The sequence below is a fragment of the Phocoena phocoena genome, chromosome 11 (genome assembly GCF_963924675.1).
Source record: "Phocoena phocoena chromosome 11, mPhoPho1.1, whole genome shotgun sequence".
Lineage (NCBI taxonomy): Eukaryota > Metazoa > Chordata > Mammalia > Artiodactyla > Phocoenidae > Phocoena > Phocoena phocoena.
This window is the reverse complement of record NC_089229.1, coordinates 58,159,224-58,176,619: the sequence shown is the minus strand read 5'-3', so window position 1 is coordinate 58,176,619 and position 17,396 is coordinate 58,159,224. Positions and strand designations below refer to the sequence as shown.

The following is a 17,396-nucleotide window of genomic DNA, read 5'->3' as shown; positions in this document are numbered from 1 at the left end:
GAAGAACCCTCTGGACGTTCACTGTGGACCCTCCTTCCAGCTAGGTGGGCAAATGAAGGAATTCACAGGATCTCACTGCACCTTGGCAGCGCAGGCCTGTTCCCGGCAGCTTGTCCTCCCTGGAGGGGAGCAGAACTTGACACCTCAAAATATGCCTCTTTGGCATAAGGATTATTTTTAAGAAGCAGCAGACGGGAGAAGCTCTGAAAAGTGAGTAGAAGTTACGCTTTTGTAAAAGATATTTACATTTATAAGGGAAATGTCCATTTGTAAGGTACCTCTCTGTACCAGGAAGAGAAGAGTTACTAAATGTCTAGAAACTCTTAGTTTTCCTGGGTATCTCCCATGTATACAGGAAGTATACATGTTGTTAAACTTCTGTTTCTTTTTTCCTTTTAATCTTTTATTATTTACTCAGCCAGGAACCTCAAAGGGTGAGGGAGAATTATTTTTCCTCCCCTACTTCCTCAACTCGTTTTCAGCTCAGTTTCTCTGCTTCCACCCACCCTTCTCCTTCAGTGCAGCAGTTACCCTCCAAATCTTCTCCCCAGATGCTCCTGCCCAAGAATTGTTATCAAACTGAAACTACCTGAGTTTAACTGAGAGATGTGATCAAAATTTAAGGCATTGGCACCATTACCAGCGATCAGTCTGAAGTTCTCATCACAGCTTTTACTGTGACATTCACAGGTCATGAAGGTTTTTTGACTGAATCTCTGTGGTATTCACAGGTCACGACTTCAGGCTCACAGTTTTTTAGTTGGTCATATTTTTTATTCCCTTTTTGGTGTTCCAGTCTTAGGGAGATCATTTGCTTGGTGGTTAGCAACTGACAACATGCATTTAAAGCCTTTAAGAGAATACAGGAGGCTTCCTTGGTGGCGCAGTGGTTAAGAATCCGCCTGCCAATGCAGGACACACGGGTTCGAACCCTGGTCCGGGAAGATCCCACGTGCTGCAGAGCAACTAAGCCTGAGCGCCACAACTACTGAGCCTGTGCTCTAGAGCCCGTGAGCCACAACTACTGAAGCCTGTGTGCCTAGAGCCCATGCTCTGCTGCAAGAGAAGCCACTGCAATGAGGAACCTGCACACAGCAAGGAAGAGCAGCCCCCACTCACCGCAACTAGAGAAAGCCTGCGTGCAAGCAACGAACACCCAACACAGCCATAAATAAATAAATTTATTTTTTAAAAAAAGAGAGAGAATACAGGGCACAAGGAGACTACTATAACGATTATAAGCAGGACAATTCCCAATGTCTAGAGTGCACTTCAGAGCCATGGTCCCCAAGACCCAAAGCAATCAAAATCAAACAAGTCAAAGCAAGACCCCATTAGAGGAGTCACCTTTTTAAGCCAAGTGGCTTGTTCAGTAATCTTATGCAGCTGAGTTTCAACTTCCCCAGAAGTGTTCATTTAGGTACAGTGGGTGGTGGTGGCCATAGCACAGATACCTCCTTGTTCAGCTAAAAGAAAATCAAGAACAACTTTGACTGGAGAGTCTAAGGATTTTTGTTGGGCAGGCATTAGTTTAGCAGCACATTCAGGAGAATCTTTAAGAGTTAAGGAGAGATTTCTGATCACAACCTCATCTGTACTCACTCCTAACCAGGAGTAGAGGGACCTGCCAAAGGAAGCAAATCCTGAATCATGAAAGCCTCCTGGTAGGTCCTTTCTAATTTGATGATGTAAATTCAGGGAAGTTGACCCAATAAGGTGTCTCAGTTTGTCTGTGAACAGTCAGGGGCACAGTTACATAACCTAAAAGGCATTGCCCAGTTATGCACTAGCCATCCAGGCATTCCTAGGCCCAAGGAGAATGACAACCACCACAGACAAAGATTAATTCTGTCAGGGCACAAACCAGTTCTGCTAAGGTGGCACTATTAATGGTCAGATCAGAGTTTTTATGACAAAACCAGCAGTCTGAAATGTTATCCCCCTTAGCAATGGCCTGGGACATATGGATGATGGTGTCATCTTTCCAGACCAATGACAGAGTAAAGGAAAGAAAGAAAAGAAGTAAGGGTTTCAAGTTTAGTTAAAGTAGGAAGTCTTGATCTGATGTCTTGGGTGGAAGAAGTTTACATCAATGTCAGCTACCCCTCTTCTTTGTCAGTTTGATTTTGAGGTCTCCAGCTGGCGTGCAGTTCCTAAAATCAGAAGGAGCCCTTTTTAATTAGGAGCTGTGGACCCAACGTTCAAGTTCCTGAAGTTTGGCTGCCATCCGGGTAAGACCTGGTATAGTCCCTTCCAAGGAGTTTCAAGGGCATTCTATTAGTGATTATTAGTGATTATTAGGTTATTAGTGATTCCAAATTAGAAGGGTGGGAGAAAATTGGAAACATTAGTTTGGAGAGTTGTAGCCAGATATTTGAGGAAACTAGAAGAATTCAGGATCTAGTTTAGTTTTCAAGTATATTACAAAACCTCAAAGATAATTAACAGAATTAGAATCTAATATTTACAAAGGTTAAAACATAATTTTTCTCTCTACAATCACCCCATTTCCCCCCAAAGATAACACAACAATTTGTTTGAATTTAACTTGGCCTGATTAGTTACATAAGTGCAACAAGAGTAGTGATTGACCATATAAGCTCTTTTTTAAGACTGCTTTACTAGGAGTTTCAGATTGAACTCTTAAAAGCCTCTGAAGCCAGGAAGCCAAGCCAAGGACTGCCATTAGATTTTACCTGAAAAACGTGTAGTTTGGGTGAATTCTCCTCTTCTCAAGGTCCTGAAAATATCCTGGGGTTCCTGGACCTGCTGGGAAATGACCTTCCTTACTTACATGGTAAGACTGCCAGGAACCCTGTAAGTAGAGTACCAAGCCAATTTTTCCAAGGGGCTTTACTGGCCTTATAAAGTCAACCTTAGTTCCTTAAAGCTACCTAGTCATATCTGAGTCTATGCACATTTCTCTTAACAATGACATTTCAGTCAAAGCCTTGATAATGTAGCCAGCATTTCCAATTGCATCCTGTTACAAGGAGAGCAGATTTTTATTGGACTTATGCAAATAACTAATCATATTGCCCTGAGAAGAATACTCAAGAGTTTCTGAATTCTGACAGGATCAGGTAGGGAGAAAAAGTACATGTTTCATCTTTGTTTACAAAGGTATATGTTACCAAATTGCTGTAAATCATAGATAGCTTAAGAAAAAAAAGGTTTTCTTAAATTTAGAAAAACAAAACATTAAGGGACCAGCAATGTTGCAAACAAAAAAGTCATAAAATTTTTAATTCTTCTCCTCATTTATTCAGTCCCATGTAAGTAATACTTGTTCTGCTTGAATCCAGTTTTTCCATTAGTTCTGGAAATTCTTACCTTGTTCAGTTATATGCTCTTAAAGTTATCATAAACCTGTACTTACCAAAGTCCTTTCCATGAATCTTCTTGAAAATGACGTACTTTTGCAGCTAATGTTGAAGAATTTGCATAAGGCCTTTAAGAACAATCTCTTTTCCAGTGTTTCCATTGATTACAACTGAACATCAATCCTTGGGGCAGCATTTTGATGATGGACACCTAGGAGGATGTAATAGGGGAGGCCTTGGTGTTGTTCTAGATACCTTTTGTGTTTTTAGTAAGATTTTGCCATTTTTGTAGATATTTATAGCTTCTGGAACCATCGTTCTTAGACATAAAATAGGCAGGTATGCCAGAAGGTGGCATGCTTGACTCTTTGGAGCTTAAGGATCCTGTTATATTTTCAGCTAAGATTTTGGGTCTCTTGGAGCCAAACTAATACCTAAGAGGGATGTGCCACTGGGTTGGAGATTGTGTGGTGTTTTACAAGTGTACCTCGTTGCATGGAAATTTTATTGAGGTTGGCATCAATCTAACCCATTCTATGACCAAATTATCCTAACATGGGAGTCTTTTGGTTAGGTGAGCACTCTAACAGTTTTTTTTGTTGTTTTGTTTTATTTTTTTCTAACGGCTTTTAAGTGCTCATCAATTTTTGTAACTTTATGGCTTCCAAGATTCCCATTAACAATAGCCTTTATCTACACTAAGCGAGACAAACAAACATGTGCATCTTAACACACCAGCAGTAACCAAGAGATGTTACCGCAGCTTGGCCAAGGAAAGTCCCTGAGTGCACCACCAACAATTCCCATGGAACTGGGGACTGGAAAAAAGATTGAACCAGCAGACCCCAAACAATGGGGATTGCAGACTGATTCCAAACAAATGAGGAGCTGCAGCTGCCACCAGCAGTTCCCAACATGGAATCTGGGGAAGGATTCCAAACAAATATGAAACTGCAGACCAAACCACCAGCAGTTCCCTGTGTGGAATCTGGGTACCAACCAGCAGCTGGGATTTTCTGCTCAAGTGGGGGAATTGTGGTCTGAACCAAGGGCTAGGGGATTGGGTTCTAGATGGAATCATCTGGTAGCTCAAGCTGACCTGTGCCAGATTGGAAAGTCAATTAGATCAGAAGCTTGACACAGAGAGTGGAGCTCAGAGCTGAGAGGAACTTACTCACAGCCCTTGGAAACAACGAGAGAGACACAGAACTCAAAAGAGTTTTCAGGGACCATGCCTACGCTTCCCGTTGAGTTGTTAACAAACCCCCTAAAGGTATAGATTAAAGTTTATACTCTTTATACTTGTGATATTGTGATTTATAATAAAATATATATATGGTCATTACCCCCATTTCTAGCACAGAACTCCTAAAACACTTGGAATTTCCTAAGTGATGAGAGCCATAAAGATATCTTTTGTTATGCTATCGAGTGACTTTGGGACTGCACCTAAAGATGGGGACTGGTCTCCAGGAGAACCAACTTTATGATTAAAAGGTTGGAACTTTCATTCCTAAGCCCCTGACCTCCAGGGAGGGAAGAGGGCCTGGAGGTTGAATCAATTATCGTTGGTCAATGGTTTAATCAATCATACCTATGAAATAAAGCTTCCATAAAATCCTAAAGGAACTGGATTTGGAGAGCTTCCAGGTTGGTGAAAATGTAGAGATTCAAGGAGAGGAGGGTGGCATGCTCAGAGAGAGCATGGAAGCTCCACACCCCGTTCCCCTGCCTTGCCTTATGCATCTCTTCCACCTGGTGTTCCTAAGTTATATCCTTTTATAATAAACTGGTGATCTAGTGAGTAAACAGGTTTCCTGAGTTCTGTGAACCACACTAGCAAATTCATGGAACTCAAGGAGAGGGTTGTGGGAACCTCCAACCTGTAGAGAGTTAACAACCTGGGCTTAAGATTGACATCTGAAGGAGGGGTGGGGGTGGGGGACGTCTTGTAGGACTGAGCCCTCAACCTGTGGAATCTGATACTATCTCCAGGTAGATAATGTTGGAGCACTGCTTGTTGGTGTGGGAAATCTCCCCCTCCACACACTGAATTGGGTCTAGAACCTTTAATACCGAAGTCTTTAAAGTAAATCATCGTGTAATAACAATAGCACACATATGCAAAGCTAAATGGAGAAGGGCCAGGAATTCAGCCCAAGGTCTTTTTGACCAGGTCCCCTTAGGCATCAACATCTTTACAACAGGAAGAAGAAGGCCAGGATTCCTTCACACATTCTCCAAGCACAAAAACAGAAATACAATTTAAAGTTTGTCTTCATTTTGCCTGGAATGCCCAGTACTGCAATTTTCATTAGTCCCACCAGAGAGCAACCTTTCTACACTTATGCTCCTACTTGGCAAGAACAGAACCACCTCGTGAAGCTTTCATGACCCAAATAAATTCCCCAGACTCTGCAAAATTACCCCACTTTTAAACTGGCTAGGTAGATCATTTTGAAAAGCCAACAATATAACGCGTTGGGAAAAGGCTTGAGGATTTGGGGTGAGGAGAGCTGTGGGTCCAAAGTTGCCCCAGTCAGGTTCTGGGAAGAGAGCACTTTCACTGGGGTGAAGGACCTGCAGGAACTGGTCTCTGGCTCCATGGCCCTGACTTTACACAGCCTTGGGAGAACTGAGTGTCGACTTTGTATCAGGGTGGTTCAGGGCCATGGCCAAGTCCCCTACACGGGGCTAAGACAGGGAGCCTGAGGACTTCCCAGGCTGTTCCATTAGGGTACAGAACTCCCCTTGGGATCAGTGGGCTGTGATAGTTAGCACATCAGATTAATAAAAGACACCCACACACACCTCATTTAAGTGCCTTATGTACACTGCAGACTACTAGACCAGCATTACAGGGGCTGGTAAGAGTTGCATCACAGAAGAGTAGGAAATAAATGTTTTCCCTTTATAACTGGCCACTAAGGTGGCCAGTTAACACTAAAAAGATCTGCTCTCTTCTTTCTCAGCCCCTATAGTAACTTCCCTGTCTATGCCCCACCCTAGCAAGATCAAGTGCTGTTTTCTTGTCTAAAGCCCTGCTACAGTGTAAACTCTGTTTACGGATCACCATCTTATCCACACGACCTGTTGCGGGATCCAAGTTCAATATTCGGCGACAGAAAAACAGTACAGTACTTGGATGCACCCTCCTCTGGGCTGGATCTTCGCACAGCCTTGACCCCACTTCTCTTCTTTGAGTAGGATTCAGGGACTGATGTCTCCCAGGCCCATCCTGGAAATACAGACAAGCCATTCAGAATATCTGTACTTCTTTATCTAAATCTGGTCTGCGAAAGTCTTTGAGTGCTAGAAACCATCTTCCAAATTCATTTCTTCTTTTAATCACTAAATAAATCTTCTGATACTAATTGTATGAAGCAAGGAGTAAGACACTGTTGGGGAAACCAATATGTGTACAAAATAAAGATACTTCCATTTATATATGATATATGTGTGTGTATCATATATATATATATATATATTTGTGTATGTGTGTGTGATGTAGCTGCAAGAGTCAAGAAAGAGGAAAACCCACCCACCAACCCACCAACCAAATACATCACTCTAGGTCATAATATGTAAAAATCCTTTATTGTTGAGGCGTGGAGAGAGACATCATATTTTTAGGATGCTACAGAAACTCCAGGGCAATCTATAGTCAATGCCTGCAGGGACTGGGGGGGCTCACTAGGCAGTTTCTACAGCGGGTGGGGTAGAGGGTTGGAGAAGGGGTCAAAGCCCAGGAGTGTTACAAGGATGTGGGAGAGGAAGGGAAATAGGAGTGTGTGCACCTGGGGATTGGGAGAGGGTGACAGGTGTCTTCACGATGCAGCCCAGGAGTCCAGAAGTGGAGTGCTGAGGACCAAAAAAAGAAGAAATCACATCTCTGTCCTGTAAAACTCCCACCAACCACCCACTGGGGAGGTGGGGGAGAAAGGGAGGGGCATCTGTAAGGGAGAAGTAGAGAGAATGGAAGTCTTAACCCTCAGCTATCCCTGTAGCCTTTGAACTAGAGGACCGTAGTCTCCTAGCCACAGGTGCATGCGTCTTCCCAGCTTCCATGTTTATCACGCTATGGTCTGAGGGGCCCATGCAGAAAGAAGTACTGGCAAAGTTCATAGCATCCTGGCATCCCTATGAGCCAGGCATACACACAGCCCTGTCCAATGCACCCTGGCACTAATGCTCCCCTGGCCTCACTCAGTCCCTCCTCCTCTTTCCAGAAACCTCCCAGAGGAAGGACAGGCCCAGGGATCACTTCCTTTTTCAGCAGTTTCACATGAATGAGATAAGATGGCACAATGATCTGTGTTGATCCATCTCATCTAACCTCCTTTAAATGCCAGCCCCCAGGGACCTAAGTGTCTATTCTTCCCAGCACCTAACAGGTTGAGAATGCACCATCAGTGGTGAGATTATGAGGGCTGCAATTATGGGCCTGGTCCCTCTGAAAGAGCCTACGTTCACCAGAAAGCATTAAAAGTAGATTTCCACGATGCACTTGTCTCTGCCATTTGTATAAAATACTATGGCAAAATTGTACTGTAGTTATGTTTATGGTTGATGCATAATGCTGGGGAGTGCATATCATCCAGATATAGCCGCCCGTATAATTATCTGACCGTCAGCAGGACTGAAATAACAATCTAATGAGAGCAAAATGATACAGTAAGTACCATGCAATCAGTGAGTTACGGTTATTACGGCTTTTTGTACCCTCTCACCTAACACTGAATGGGGGGCCAGACCCGGCCTCTGGGCCCGGGGAGTCACACACAGGCAGTTTCATTGAGAGCCTGCTCCTGGTCCTTGGGGCTCCCTGGAGACCAATGAGTGTGGGTAACAGGGCCACAGAGAGAGGGGCAGGAGTCTCTGTGAAGACTGAGCCTTCCTGATCCCTCTCCTTTCTTCCCGACACCTTCAGTGGAAGCCAGTGCAAAGAAAGCCATCAGTGAGCTGCTATTGCTGTGTGTGGGAAGATGGTGTCGAGGCAGACGGTTCCGTGTTTTGACAAGACACTTCCCCGGGGGACTCACACTTGCATACCAAGTGGAAGAGCTGTCAGCCCACTCGGGCCCAGGGTCCAGCCCAGACAGTTCCAGGCAGACAGACCGGAGCCCGCCAGGGTCAACACTGGGACCTTCCCCACACTTCCCAGACTACAGTCACAATAAAGCCAACACGCAGCACTGTGTGCCAGGCACTGTTCTGAACACTTTACCTAGACTCAAAACCACAGCCCTGCAAGGTAATACTATGACCCCTGTTGTTCAGATGAGGAAATTGAGGCACAGAAGGGTTTTGTAACCTGGCCAAGGGACACAGCTAGTGAGTGGCAGGATTCGAACTCAGGCCATGCTCATATTCATTACACAGAGCGATTAAGATATAGTTTCCAGCTACTCCCCATTAGATTTCAGAGTTTGTTGCATTTCTTGCTAAATCACCCTTGCAAATAACTATATAGTGGACCCGGTAACCTGAGATTCTGAATGATCTGAATGGTTTCAGCCTGCCTGGGAAGCAAAATGCTTCACCTGTGAATAGATGTGGTACCTGTAATTATCAGATGATGGTCTCTCCACCTTTTGCACAAGTCACAAGAATGGAGTCCAAACAAGAGAAGCTGCTCATCAAAGAAACCCCAGGGGAAACCCCTCCCTTGCCATTTCCTACCACTCAGCCATAAGCAGGGATCCATGAGACTGGAAAGAGATGAGAAACAGGGTGTGTGTGTGTGTGTGTGTGTGTGTGATCACAGGCAAGCACACACTTCGAAGTGTCAGGCACTGGTAGTGTATTTAGGCCATTAATTATGAGCATTAATACACATAGCATCAGAGGAAATGCTCCAATGCTCCTCTGGCAACCTACTCCCCCCACATACACACACACAGTCCCCTCTCCTCTCTCTAAGTACTTACTTCATTCCACATTGGAGGGATACTTGAAGGTGCCAAAGCTGGGGACGTTCTCTTGGTTCACATCAATAGGATTGTCTGTGGTGAAGTAAACAGCGTAGTTAGGAGGGATTTTTCTGCATATGACCTTCACCCTGACCCAATAGCAAAGGGCTGGCTATTAAGGACAGCTTTGGAAGACAGAGTTGGGAAGTAGACGGATGCTCTGTTTGGGAGATGGGGGCGGGGGGCGGGGGAGAAGCAGAGCTTGCCTGACCCCCTGCCAGCTACAGCAGAACTACCTTATAAAGGTCTCCGTCCTGTGCTCCCGGGGAGGGCTGGACTGTGGACCCAAGCCGATTGGGTAGAAGGGGCAGAGGAACCCTCACTGTAGCTAAGAAAAGTCCTGTCTTTCCCTCTGGTGAGAAATATGAAGCAGCTGACTTCTGCTACATCTTTGCCAGCACCCTAGCCCTTCCACCGACCTCCACATTTTCCTACCTGGCTGGATGTTCCTCTTGCCCATGAGACCCACGAAGAAGTCATGCATGCCACCTGCAGAAACAGGGCCAACATTTTCAGCGGTGATAGTGAGGGGCTGATACATTTCCCCAGACGTGTCAAGACTTCTGAGGCTGGGCTTCTGGTCTCTGTTTCAGTGTCTCACCACAGCTTACTCCCCGCAGTTAGCAGGCTGTCCCCTAGGCCCACCCTCTCTGTCTACCTCTCCCTCCCCCACATTTTGAGAACTCTCTGAAATTCTCCCACCCAACAGGTACCTGGCTTAGAATCTTCACAGCCACCAAGAGATCCTCTTGGTTCCCACTAACCTACCAGTGGAGGGAGACTCCACCGTGCTCCGCACACCTGCTTCCTCTGGCTCTCAGCGGCCTCTCCCATTCAGGAAAGGCTGGCTGAACAGTTGCAGCTGGCATGCTGTTTGCGCCAGCTGAGCCGGGGCCAGCCGAAATAGTCACTGTGCCCTGTGCCCATGGAGCTCTAGGCAAGTGGTCAGCAGAGATCAGGAGAGAGAAGAGGCTACTCACGTTTCTGGGGAAGTGACGACTCCTTAGGACCTGTGAAGCAAGAACAGGCATGTAACTGGGGAAAGGAATCTGCTAAGTGATGATTAGAGGGGGTTCAGATCACAGCCCTCAATAATTCACTAAGCCATCTCCAGTCTCCTTCCCACGCGAAGGGGTCTCCCAGGCCTATTTACTCTTCAGAATCCTGCCCCACACGCCCCTCTGCCCGGGGCTGCTTCCTACCCACGCTAGCCTTGCTCAGCATTTTGAGCAATCCATCTAGGGAGACTGAGCGGCTGTCATAGAGTCTCCGGAGCAACGACGGGGGCAGCTGGTAGAGATTCGAGTCCTTCTGGGGAGAGAAACAAAGAGGGCTGAGGAGGAGGCTCACACCCAATCCACTCACTCTTTCCCCACAAGAAATGGCCTCTTCTTGAGCTCATCACAGCTGAACTTAACATCCTATTTCTTTCAGGATTTCCTCTGGTTTTACAGTAGAAGCGAAGTAGGCTCTCAAAGTGTGGTCCATGGACCAGCAGCATCGCCGCTGGGAGCTTGTTAAAAATACATAATCTTGGTCTACGCCAGACCTACTGAGACAGAATCTGCATCTTAACCAGGCCCCCAGGTGACTCATAGGCACAGCAAGGTTTGGGAAGCGCATGTAAAGGGAACACATTGGGCATCCCTGTAGGCCGACCAACTGTCCCGGTTTGCCCAGGTATGTGGGGCTTTCAGTGTTCAAGCTGGGACAGTCCCCAGAAAGCTGGGAGTTGGTCATGCCATATCCCAAGCTCAAAGGGTACTGACCCTTGGGGCCCCCTCCCAGCTCCTGCCACCTCTCAGTGAGAAGAGCCATTGGTTCTTTTCTCCCTGGCACACCCGGAACCCGTTTGACCAACCATGTGGTTTCCCCACTAAGTGAATGAGCCAGGAATTCCCACACTCACAAGAAAGGCTCATCAGACAGAGCTAGTGTCCTCTGGTCTGTGCTCCATGATTGAGTCACAGACAGGACTCGGTCCTGGGGACAGGTGGGGGTAGGCAGTCAGGGCCGCCAGCAATCCTGAAATTGCCCCCACTCTGCACTGTGTCCGTGGATGTTTCTCTCCCTGCGTTTCCCACCACCTCGCCCTCTCTTTTCTTCTCCATCAGGTTTCTGCCTCTGTTTTTGTCCCCCTCTCCCCTCTCTCCCCTGGATTTAGAATTTCACGCGGGCAGCATGCTCAGGATGAAGCCTCTTCTTCCCCTCCACAGATGAACCCCATTCTAGACCTGCTGCCAAACAGGGGTTCTTTCTCATCTTGGTGGTTTTTCTTTTTTAGCAACTTGGGCAAGGCAGGATGGTTGGTGGGCACACATCACACACCCAGTTTATTGCGGCTGCAGAGAGATAATGACAATTGATCATGTTTGGAGATTTTCACCTTGAATCTCAGCGGTTCCTCTCTCTCCAGAGCCTAGGGGTCCTTGGGCGGCTGAGCACACGCAGATGGGCATTTACCCAGGATGCACCCACACACGTGCCAACCTGGCTGCCCAGGCACACATACATCCTACTCCCGTTCCGTCCCAATTTCCCTCATCCTCTCGGACCTGCAGGGAGAAGGGGCAGGATGGCAATCTCTATTTTGTTGACCAAGAGGGGCAAGGTCTCAAAGTAAGTTTGTCTCAGAGGAACAGACCCAGATATTCTGACTGTCTCCAGCTGGAACTTTGGGCTCCAAACACAGTGTCCAGCCCATATTTGGCACTCGCTGTGTGTTTTTTGAACTGGTTCTGGTCGTTTGGAGCTGGTGCAACTACTGCAAGGATGCCAACCTATCATACCTTAGGACACCTCACTAGCTGGATGAAGGCTGGTGATCTCTCTCTTTGCCCAGCCCACAACTTCCCACGCAGCCACTTCCCCAAATTGTTCAAATACTCTGCGCACCTCCTGTAACGAGATGCTAAACAGATCTGAGCTGGAGAGGCAGTTAGACTTCACACACTGAATATGTAGTAAGTTCCACATGTAATCATCTTAAAAACATTCGTACCAATGTAACTGCTGTCTTGTCAAAACCTTGAGAAGACTTCCTCCCTGCTCTCCCCCAGTACCCCTACCCTGACATCTACTCTTTTTCTTAGATGAACTTTGGAAATTGGGGCCCAACCTGTTTTGTGGGGTCTTTTCCTATCTTGACTAAGCAGAGACTAGAGGGGGACATGGGAGAGGAGGGAAGAAAGGGTTGGAATGTTAGGAGCACCTGATGTTATTGGGGGTGGATGAGCAGGGGATAAGGGAATTTATTTGAATTTTGAAAAAAAAAATACATATAGCTGATAGGTAAAAGAGCACACAAATGACTATTGGGGAGAGAAGTTCTGACTGTGTTTCATACCATCCAGGAAGTGGGGAGGATCTGCCCCCCTGCAAAGGGACAGAACCTGAGCTGGACCATAGGGAACCTGAGACAACACTATCCTACCCCTCATAGTACCACCCAATCACCAGGTCACCACACAATCAACCAACCAAACAACATATTAGTGCCGCACATTTTATGTACAAGGTGTCAAAGACATGCAGAGGGACAGAGACACTGACAGACATACTGGGAGAACATGAGGCCACTGGAGAGGCTGGGCTGTCCAACCCTCTGATGGGTAACTCCCAACCCGCCCGTCCCACCTTCCTCCCTACCACGGTGGGACAGGCAGAGTGCAGCCTTATGACGCCAGGCTGGGTGAGCCAGAGTGGGTGCCTTACCTTGCTGTGGCTCCCACCAGGCACCACCTGTTCCTGTGACTCCTCACACACTGCCCCCAAACTCCGAGCCAAGCTGAGGGCCAGGATTACTGCAAACAGCAGGGCACTTCTCATGATGCCTAGGAGTGCAGATGGACAGGACAGAGGGAAGGCAAGGAGGAGGAGGACACAACACAGGTGCAAACATGGGAGACATTCATGACTAGCAGCCTGGCTTGACCCTGCTTCCCCAGCCCCCAACTCTCCCGCCCAAGCCTTAGTCTGGGAGAGTCTCTGAGCTGGGAGGCGCTCAGTTTCCCTGCTCCCCCACCACATATTTCCCCAGGATATGCACCTGGCAATGAGCAATGGTGCAATAATGTGGGGGACTCTAGCCTCCCAGGGAAGATAATAGATTTATAGGACGTGCATGGGTCTATTTCCTTAGTCGGCTTGAGGAGGGATCCTGGGTGCTATTTTCCAGCCCTAGGTACCCCAAGACTTAGGCAAAAACTTTCTAATATAGGAAGAATCAGTCTGTACCCACAGGCTCTAAACACTACATCAACCCCCATTGACTCCTCTTCACCTTCCCAGTATCCTGCTCCCCCATCAAAGGCTGCCACCTGTATTCCCTCCTGACTCTGCCCCTGTCCTTTGGTGCCAGCTCCTGTCCATCCAACATTCTGCCGCTTGTGCCTACCTGTGGAGCAGCTCTGAGCCTGGGGCAGATGGTCCGGCAGGATCAGGGAGCTGGCCGGGAGCACTATCCGCTCCCCACACACTCTGCTGGTGCTGCCGTGAAGAGAGAAACAGGGAGTGGAGGGGCTTGGGGAATGTGGCAGGAGCTCCGGCCCAGCTCCCAGATAAAGGCTCTGGGAGGGTCTGGGGGAGCCGGGGGAGGGGCTGAGAATCACCAATCCCAGGGTGGCTGGAGGGGAGGGGGAGGCTGGTGGGGGGAAGAGGGATATAGGCTGCAGCCACACACACACACACACACACACACACACACACACACACACACACACACACACACACACACACACACACACACACACACACCACAGACCCAGCAGTGAACGGCGGTTATCCAGCAGCCCACAGTCCAATAGCCCCTGAGCTGTGCATGCTAAGGGAGGATGTTGCGTACGGTTTGTCACAAAATTTCCATGCCGGAGCCTACTCAACAGGTGCGGTCCCTGGGCTCTTTCTCCTCCTTGTCCACCCACCAGCTCTTTGCCCTTTAAACTTCCAGCCTCAACTGCCTGGCCAGAACAACTTCTGCCAGGTGCTGCTCTGGCCCTTCTACCACCAGGATGAGCAGGCTCAGGTCCCTGACGATTGAGAGGTGAGTCTGGCACACCCTCCAGTCCTCAGTTCTCCCTCTGTCCTCCCGGCTGGAGCTGACCCATCGCGTTGGTCCTCAGACCAGTAGGATTGGTACTTCTCCCCACTAGTGAATGCAGAAAACTCCAGGGTCTGCCCCCCTCCACCTCCCCAATGCCAGAGCCTCTCCTCATGGCCTCCCACCCCACTCTTGACCCCTGAATCAGCCTGATGTAGTTGCATCCTTCCAGGGTTCTGACTTCTATCCTTCCTGCTGTCATCTCTGAAAGGAGGGACAGAGCACCATGGCTGAGCTCTTCCCCTACCCTCACCTCCGCTCCAGCATTGATCTCTTAACTGCTTCTTTTTCTCCTCACAGTTGCATTTTTTTCCACTCTAATCTGTCTCCCTACAGCTCAGGCATCTTCTCCCCTGAACTTTCAAGCCTCTAGTTCACGCCCCACAGTCGAGGGGCCTTATTCTGCTCACTTCACACCCAAGGTAAGAGAATCCCAGGGGAGAGGCAGAGTCAGGATCTGATCCAGATCCAGAGAGAAAAGACCCAGAGAAAAAAACATACTGCTGTAGGAGACGAGGGGAGGGAAAGAGAAAGCCGGCTCCAGAGCAATCATCACTCTTAGCATTTATAATGGGTGCAGAATTTGAACATTTGCAAGACGCTTCGGCAGAGAGCAATCCAACTGATTTTCATCACCTCCACCGTGTGAGTAGGAAATATTCCTATTTTCAGATGAGAGAACTGAGGCTCAGAAAATTCAGTTCACATGCTCTAGGACATATAGCTATTGGAGAACAGCCTCAAATTCAGGTTTTTTCTCACTCCAAACTTCCCCTTCATTTTACTGCACTGGTCTGTACTTTGACCACTAAGGGAACAGTTAAGTCTCCCAGAGGGAGTTGGGGGTCCACCTCTCCAAAAGACCTGGAGATTTGGGACCTTGTACTCTTCTACATCTTGGGATTGGGAAGAGAATCATAGCTCTGTTGCATATTTACTACAAAGACTTCTGCTCAAAAGCACCTTCCCCAATCACCCTATTTAAAATTACTACCACTCCATTCTCCATATCCCTTCATTTCTTTTCTTCATATATTACATCAAACATACTACAATTTTACTTATGGTCTGTCTACCCCACATCCCACCAGGATGTCAGCATTATAAGGGCAAGGACTTCTGTCGCTTTACTGTTGGATTCCTAGCTCTATAGTGCTTGGCATATAATAGGTGCTCAATAAAAATTTATTTATAAAACAAAAAAGCAAGTCTGAGTCCAGCTTCTTGCATTGCAGCCCACAATGTGGGTCCTCCACAGAGCCTCTCAAGCACTGCTAGGGTCCTGAAATGTTTGTCTCCCCACCCTACCCACCCTGGGGTTTGGGCCATACTGAGAAGTCATTCCGGCTTCACGGGGCCCCATGTTCATCCCCGAATGAGGGCAGCAGCTAGGTCTCAAGGCCCCTTAATTATGTGAGAGGCCAGTGGGGCCTCAATAAAGGCTTCCCGTTACCCAGCTAATTACAGGGCTCTGTGGGGCAACCATGGCCCAGGACTCAGGGTTGGGAGCCATTAGTGGAATAAAAGGTAGAAGTGGAAGGCTGTTTACATGTTAATGGCATGACTTGTTCATGCCTTTGGGAAGCTCTGATGCTATTCCTAATTGGACCAGGTCACCTCCCACCTCCTCCTCTTCTCCTCCCTCACCAATCTGGAAAAGGAGGTCCAAGCTGGGCAGGCTGGAGGAAATTGGGGGTGCAGTAGGAAGAATGTGTTAGACTGAGGGCTAAGAACAAAAGCCTCCTGGGTCCCATCTCTACATCAGCCTCCCTCCCCCACCAACCCATCCATCCCTGCCCCCAAGCCCTGGGACTAGGGAAGCAAGGATTCAGCAAAGGTCCGTCATGAATAATCTCCTTTGATGATGAGGCATCTCACAGAGGATGGCAGGAGCCAAGGATGGGGGGAGCAAGGGAATGGCAGGGAGAATTGACCACCTCTTGATCTCTGGGATTAGCAAAGACTTGAAAGAGCTGATGCTAAGTCAGAGAGGTGATGAAGGAGGGAGGATTTGGAGGGCTAGGGCAGGCTGGGCTTCACTTTGCCCACAAATCATATGCAAATGACATGTAAAGCAGGTGCTGCAGCTACAGAGAACCTAGGTGTGTTTCCCTTGAACACTTACTCTTTGAGCCACACCTCAGACACTAACTGTCACTGGCCTAGCGGAGCAGGATCCCTGGCAGACCATCCCTCTGGAGCCCCCCCCTTTATTGCTGGTGCAGGTTGGGGGTGAAGCCAGTACAACACTGAGCGGAGATGCTTTAATCGGCCATTCCCAGGGGTCAAGGTGGGGCACGTGCCTGTGCGCGCGAGCTGGCCTGCATATGTCCACCACATGCACAGCTTGGGCGCGACACGTGGACCCCTTCGACATCCTGGAGGGGTGCTGGGGGAGGGGGCTGGGCCATATGTGACAATGGGTGGAGATACCAGTGAGGAATGGAAGGATGCCGAGTCCTGTGGCCAGGACACAGTCGGGAGACAACCCACAGCACGAGGAGAAGAGTCCCTCAGAGCCTGGGGAAGAAATAGAGGGCTGAACTAGAGTGGTTTGTGCTGTGAGATGTTCAAATGGCCCCTCTTGGGGGTTAGGGGACTCCAGGATGTCTTGTGCCCCTCAGAGGCTCAAACAGCCTAGACTTTGAGAGAGCTGGACTGGCTGTGAGCAGGGGGGGCAGCAGAACTTCAGCTTCTCCCATCATGATGGAGCCAATTCAAGCCCTATAACACAGGTGGGGAAACTGAGCCCCTATAGGCTTCAGGGGACAAAAACACACACTCCTGAGCTCCAGAAGAGAAGAGAAGCAGAGACAGGAAAGAGGAGGAGGGAGGGAGAGATGGGAGAGTAAAGAAGAGAGGACCCCCCCACACCTCCCTCAGCCTACCATCTATCCACATGACTGACAGGGGGGAGGACAGGAAAGAGAGCAGGGGCCCCGGCCCTCCCCGCTCCTACCATTCCCAGCCCGGAGAGCTGACAGTGCCTTCAGCCCTGGGAAA

At 48.3% G+C, this 17,396-nt stretch overlaps 1 protein-coding gene across 1 annotated transcript; it reads right to left on the bottom strand.

The window, feature by feature from the left end:
* Nucleotides 1-6,894: 6,894 nt before the first annotated feature.
* TAC3 (tachykinin precursor 3) lies at nt 6,895-13,819 on the bottom strand. The gene is made up of 7 exons (XM_065887288.1): nt 13,692-13,819; nt 13,010-13,128; nt 10,498-10,606; nt 10,276-10,305; nt 9,731-9,784; nt 9,254-9,328; nt 6,895-7,184 (listed from the first exon to the last, which is right to left on the bottom strand). Exons 2-6 carry the CDS (start codon nt 13,121-13,123, stop codon nt 9,255-9,257), a joined length of 381 nt encoding a protein of 126 aa, XP_065743360.1. The 5' UTR covers nt 13,124-13,128; nt 13,692-13,819; the 3' UTR covers nt 6,895-7,184; nt 9,254.
* Nucleotides 13,820-17,396: the final 3,577 nt, after the last annotated feature.

Excerpts from the sequence above, each read along its gene's own strand:
- TAC3 (XM_065887288.1), bottom strand. The coding sequence starts at position 13,123 with ATGAGAAGTGCCCTGCTGTTTGCAGTAATCCTGGCCCTCAGCTTGGCT. Across the intron at positions 10,607-13,009 it reads CTGGTGGGAGCCACAGCAAG|AAGGACTCGAATCTCTACCA; the intron begins GTAAGGCACCCA and ends TTCTCTCCCCAG. Across the intron at positions 10,306-10,497 it reads GCTGAGCAAGGCTAGCGTGG|GTCCTAAGGAGTCGTCACTT; the intron begins GTAGGAAGCAGC and ends CTTGCTTCACAG.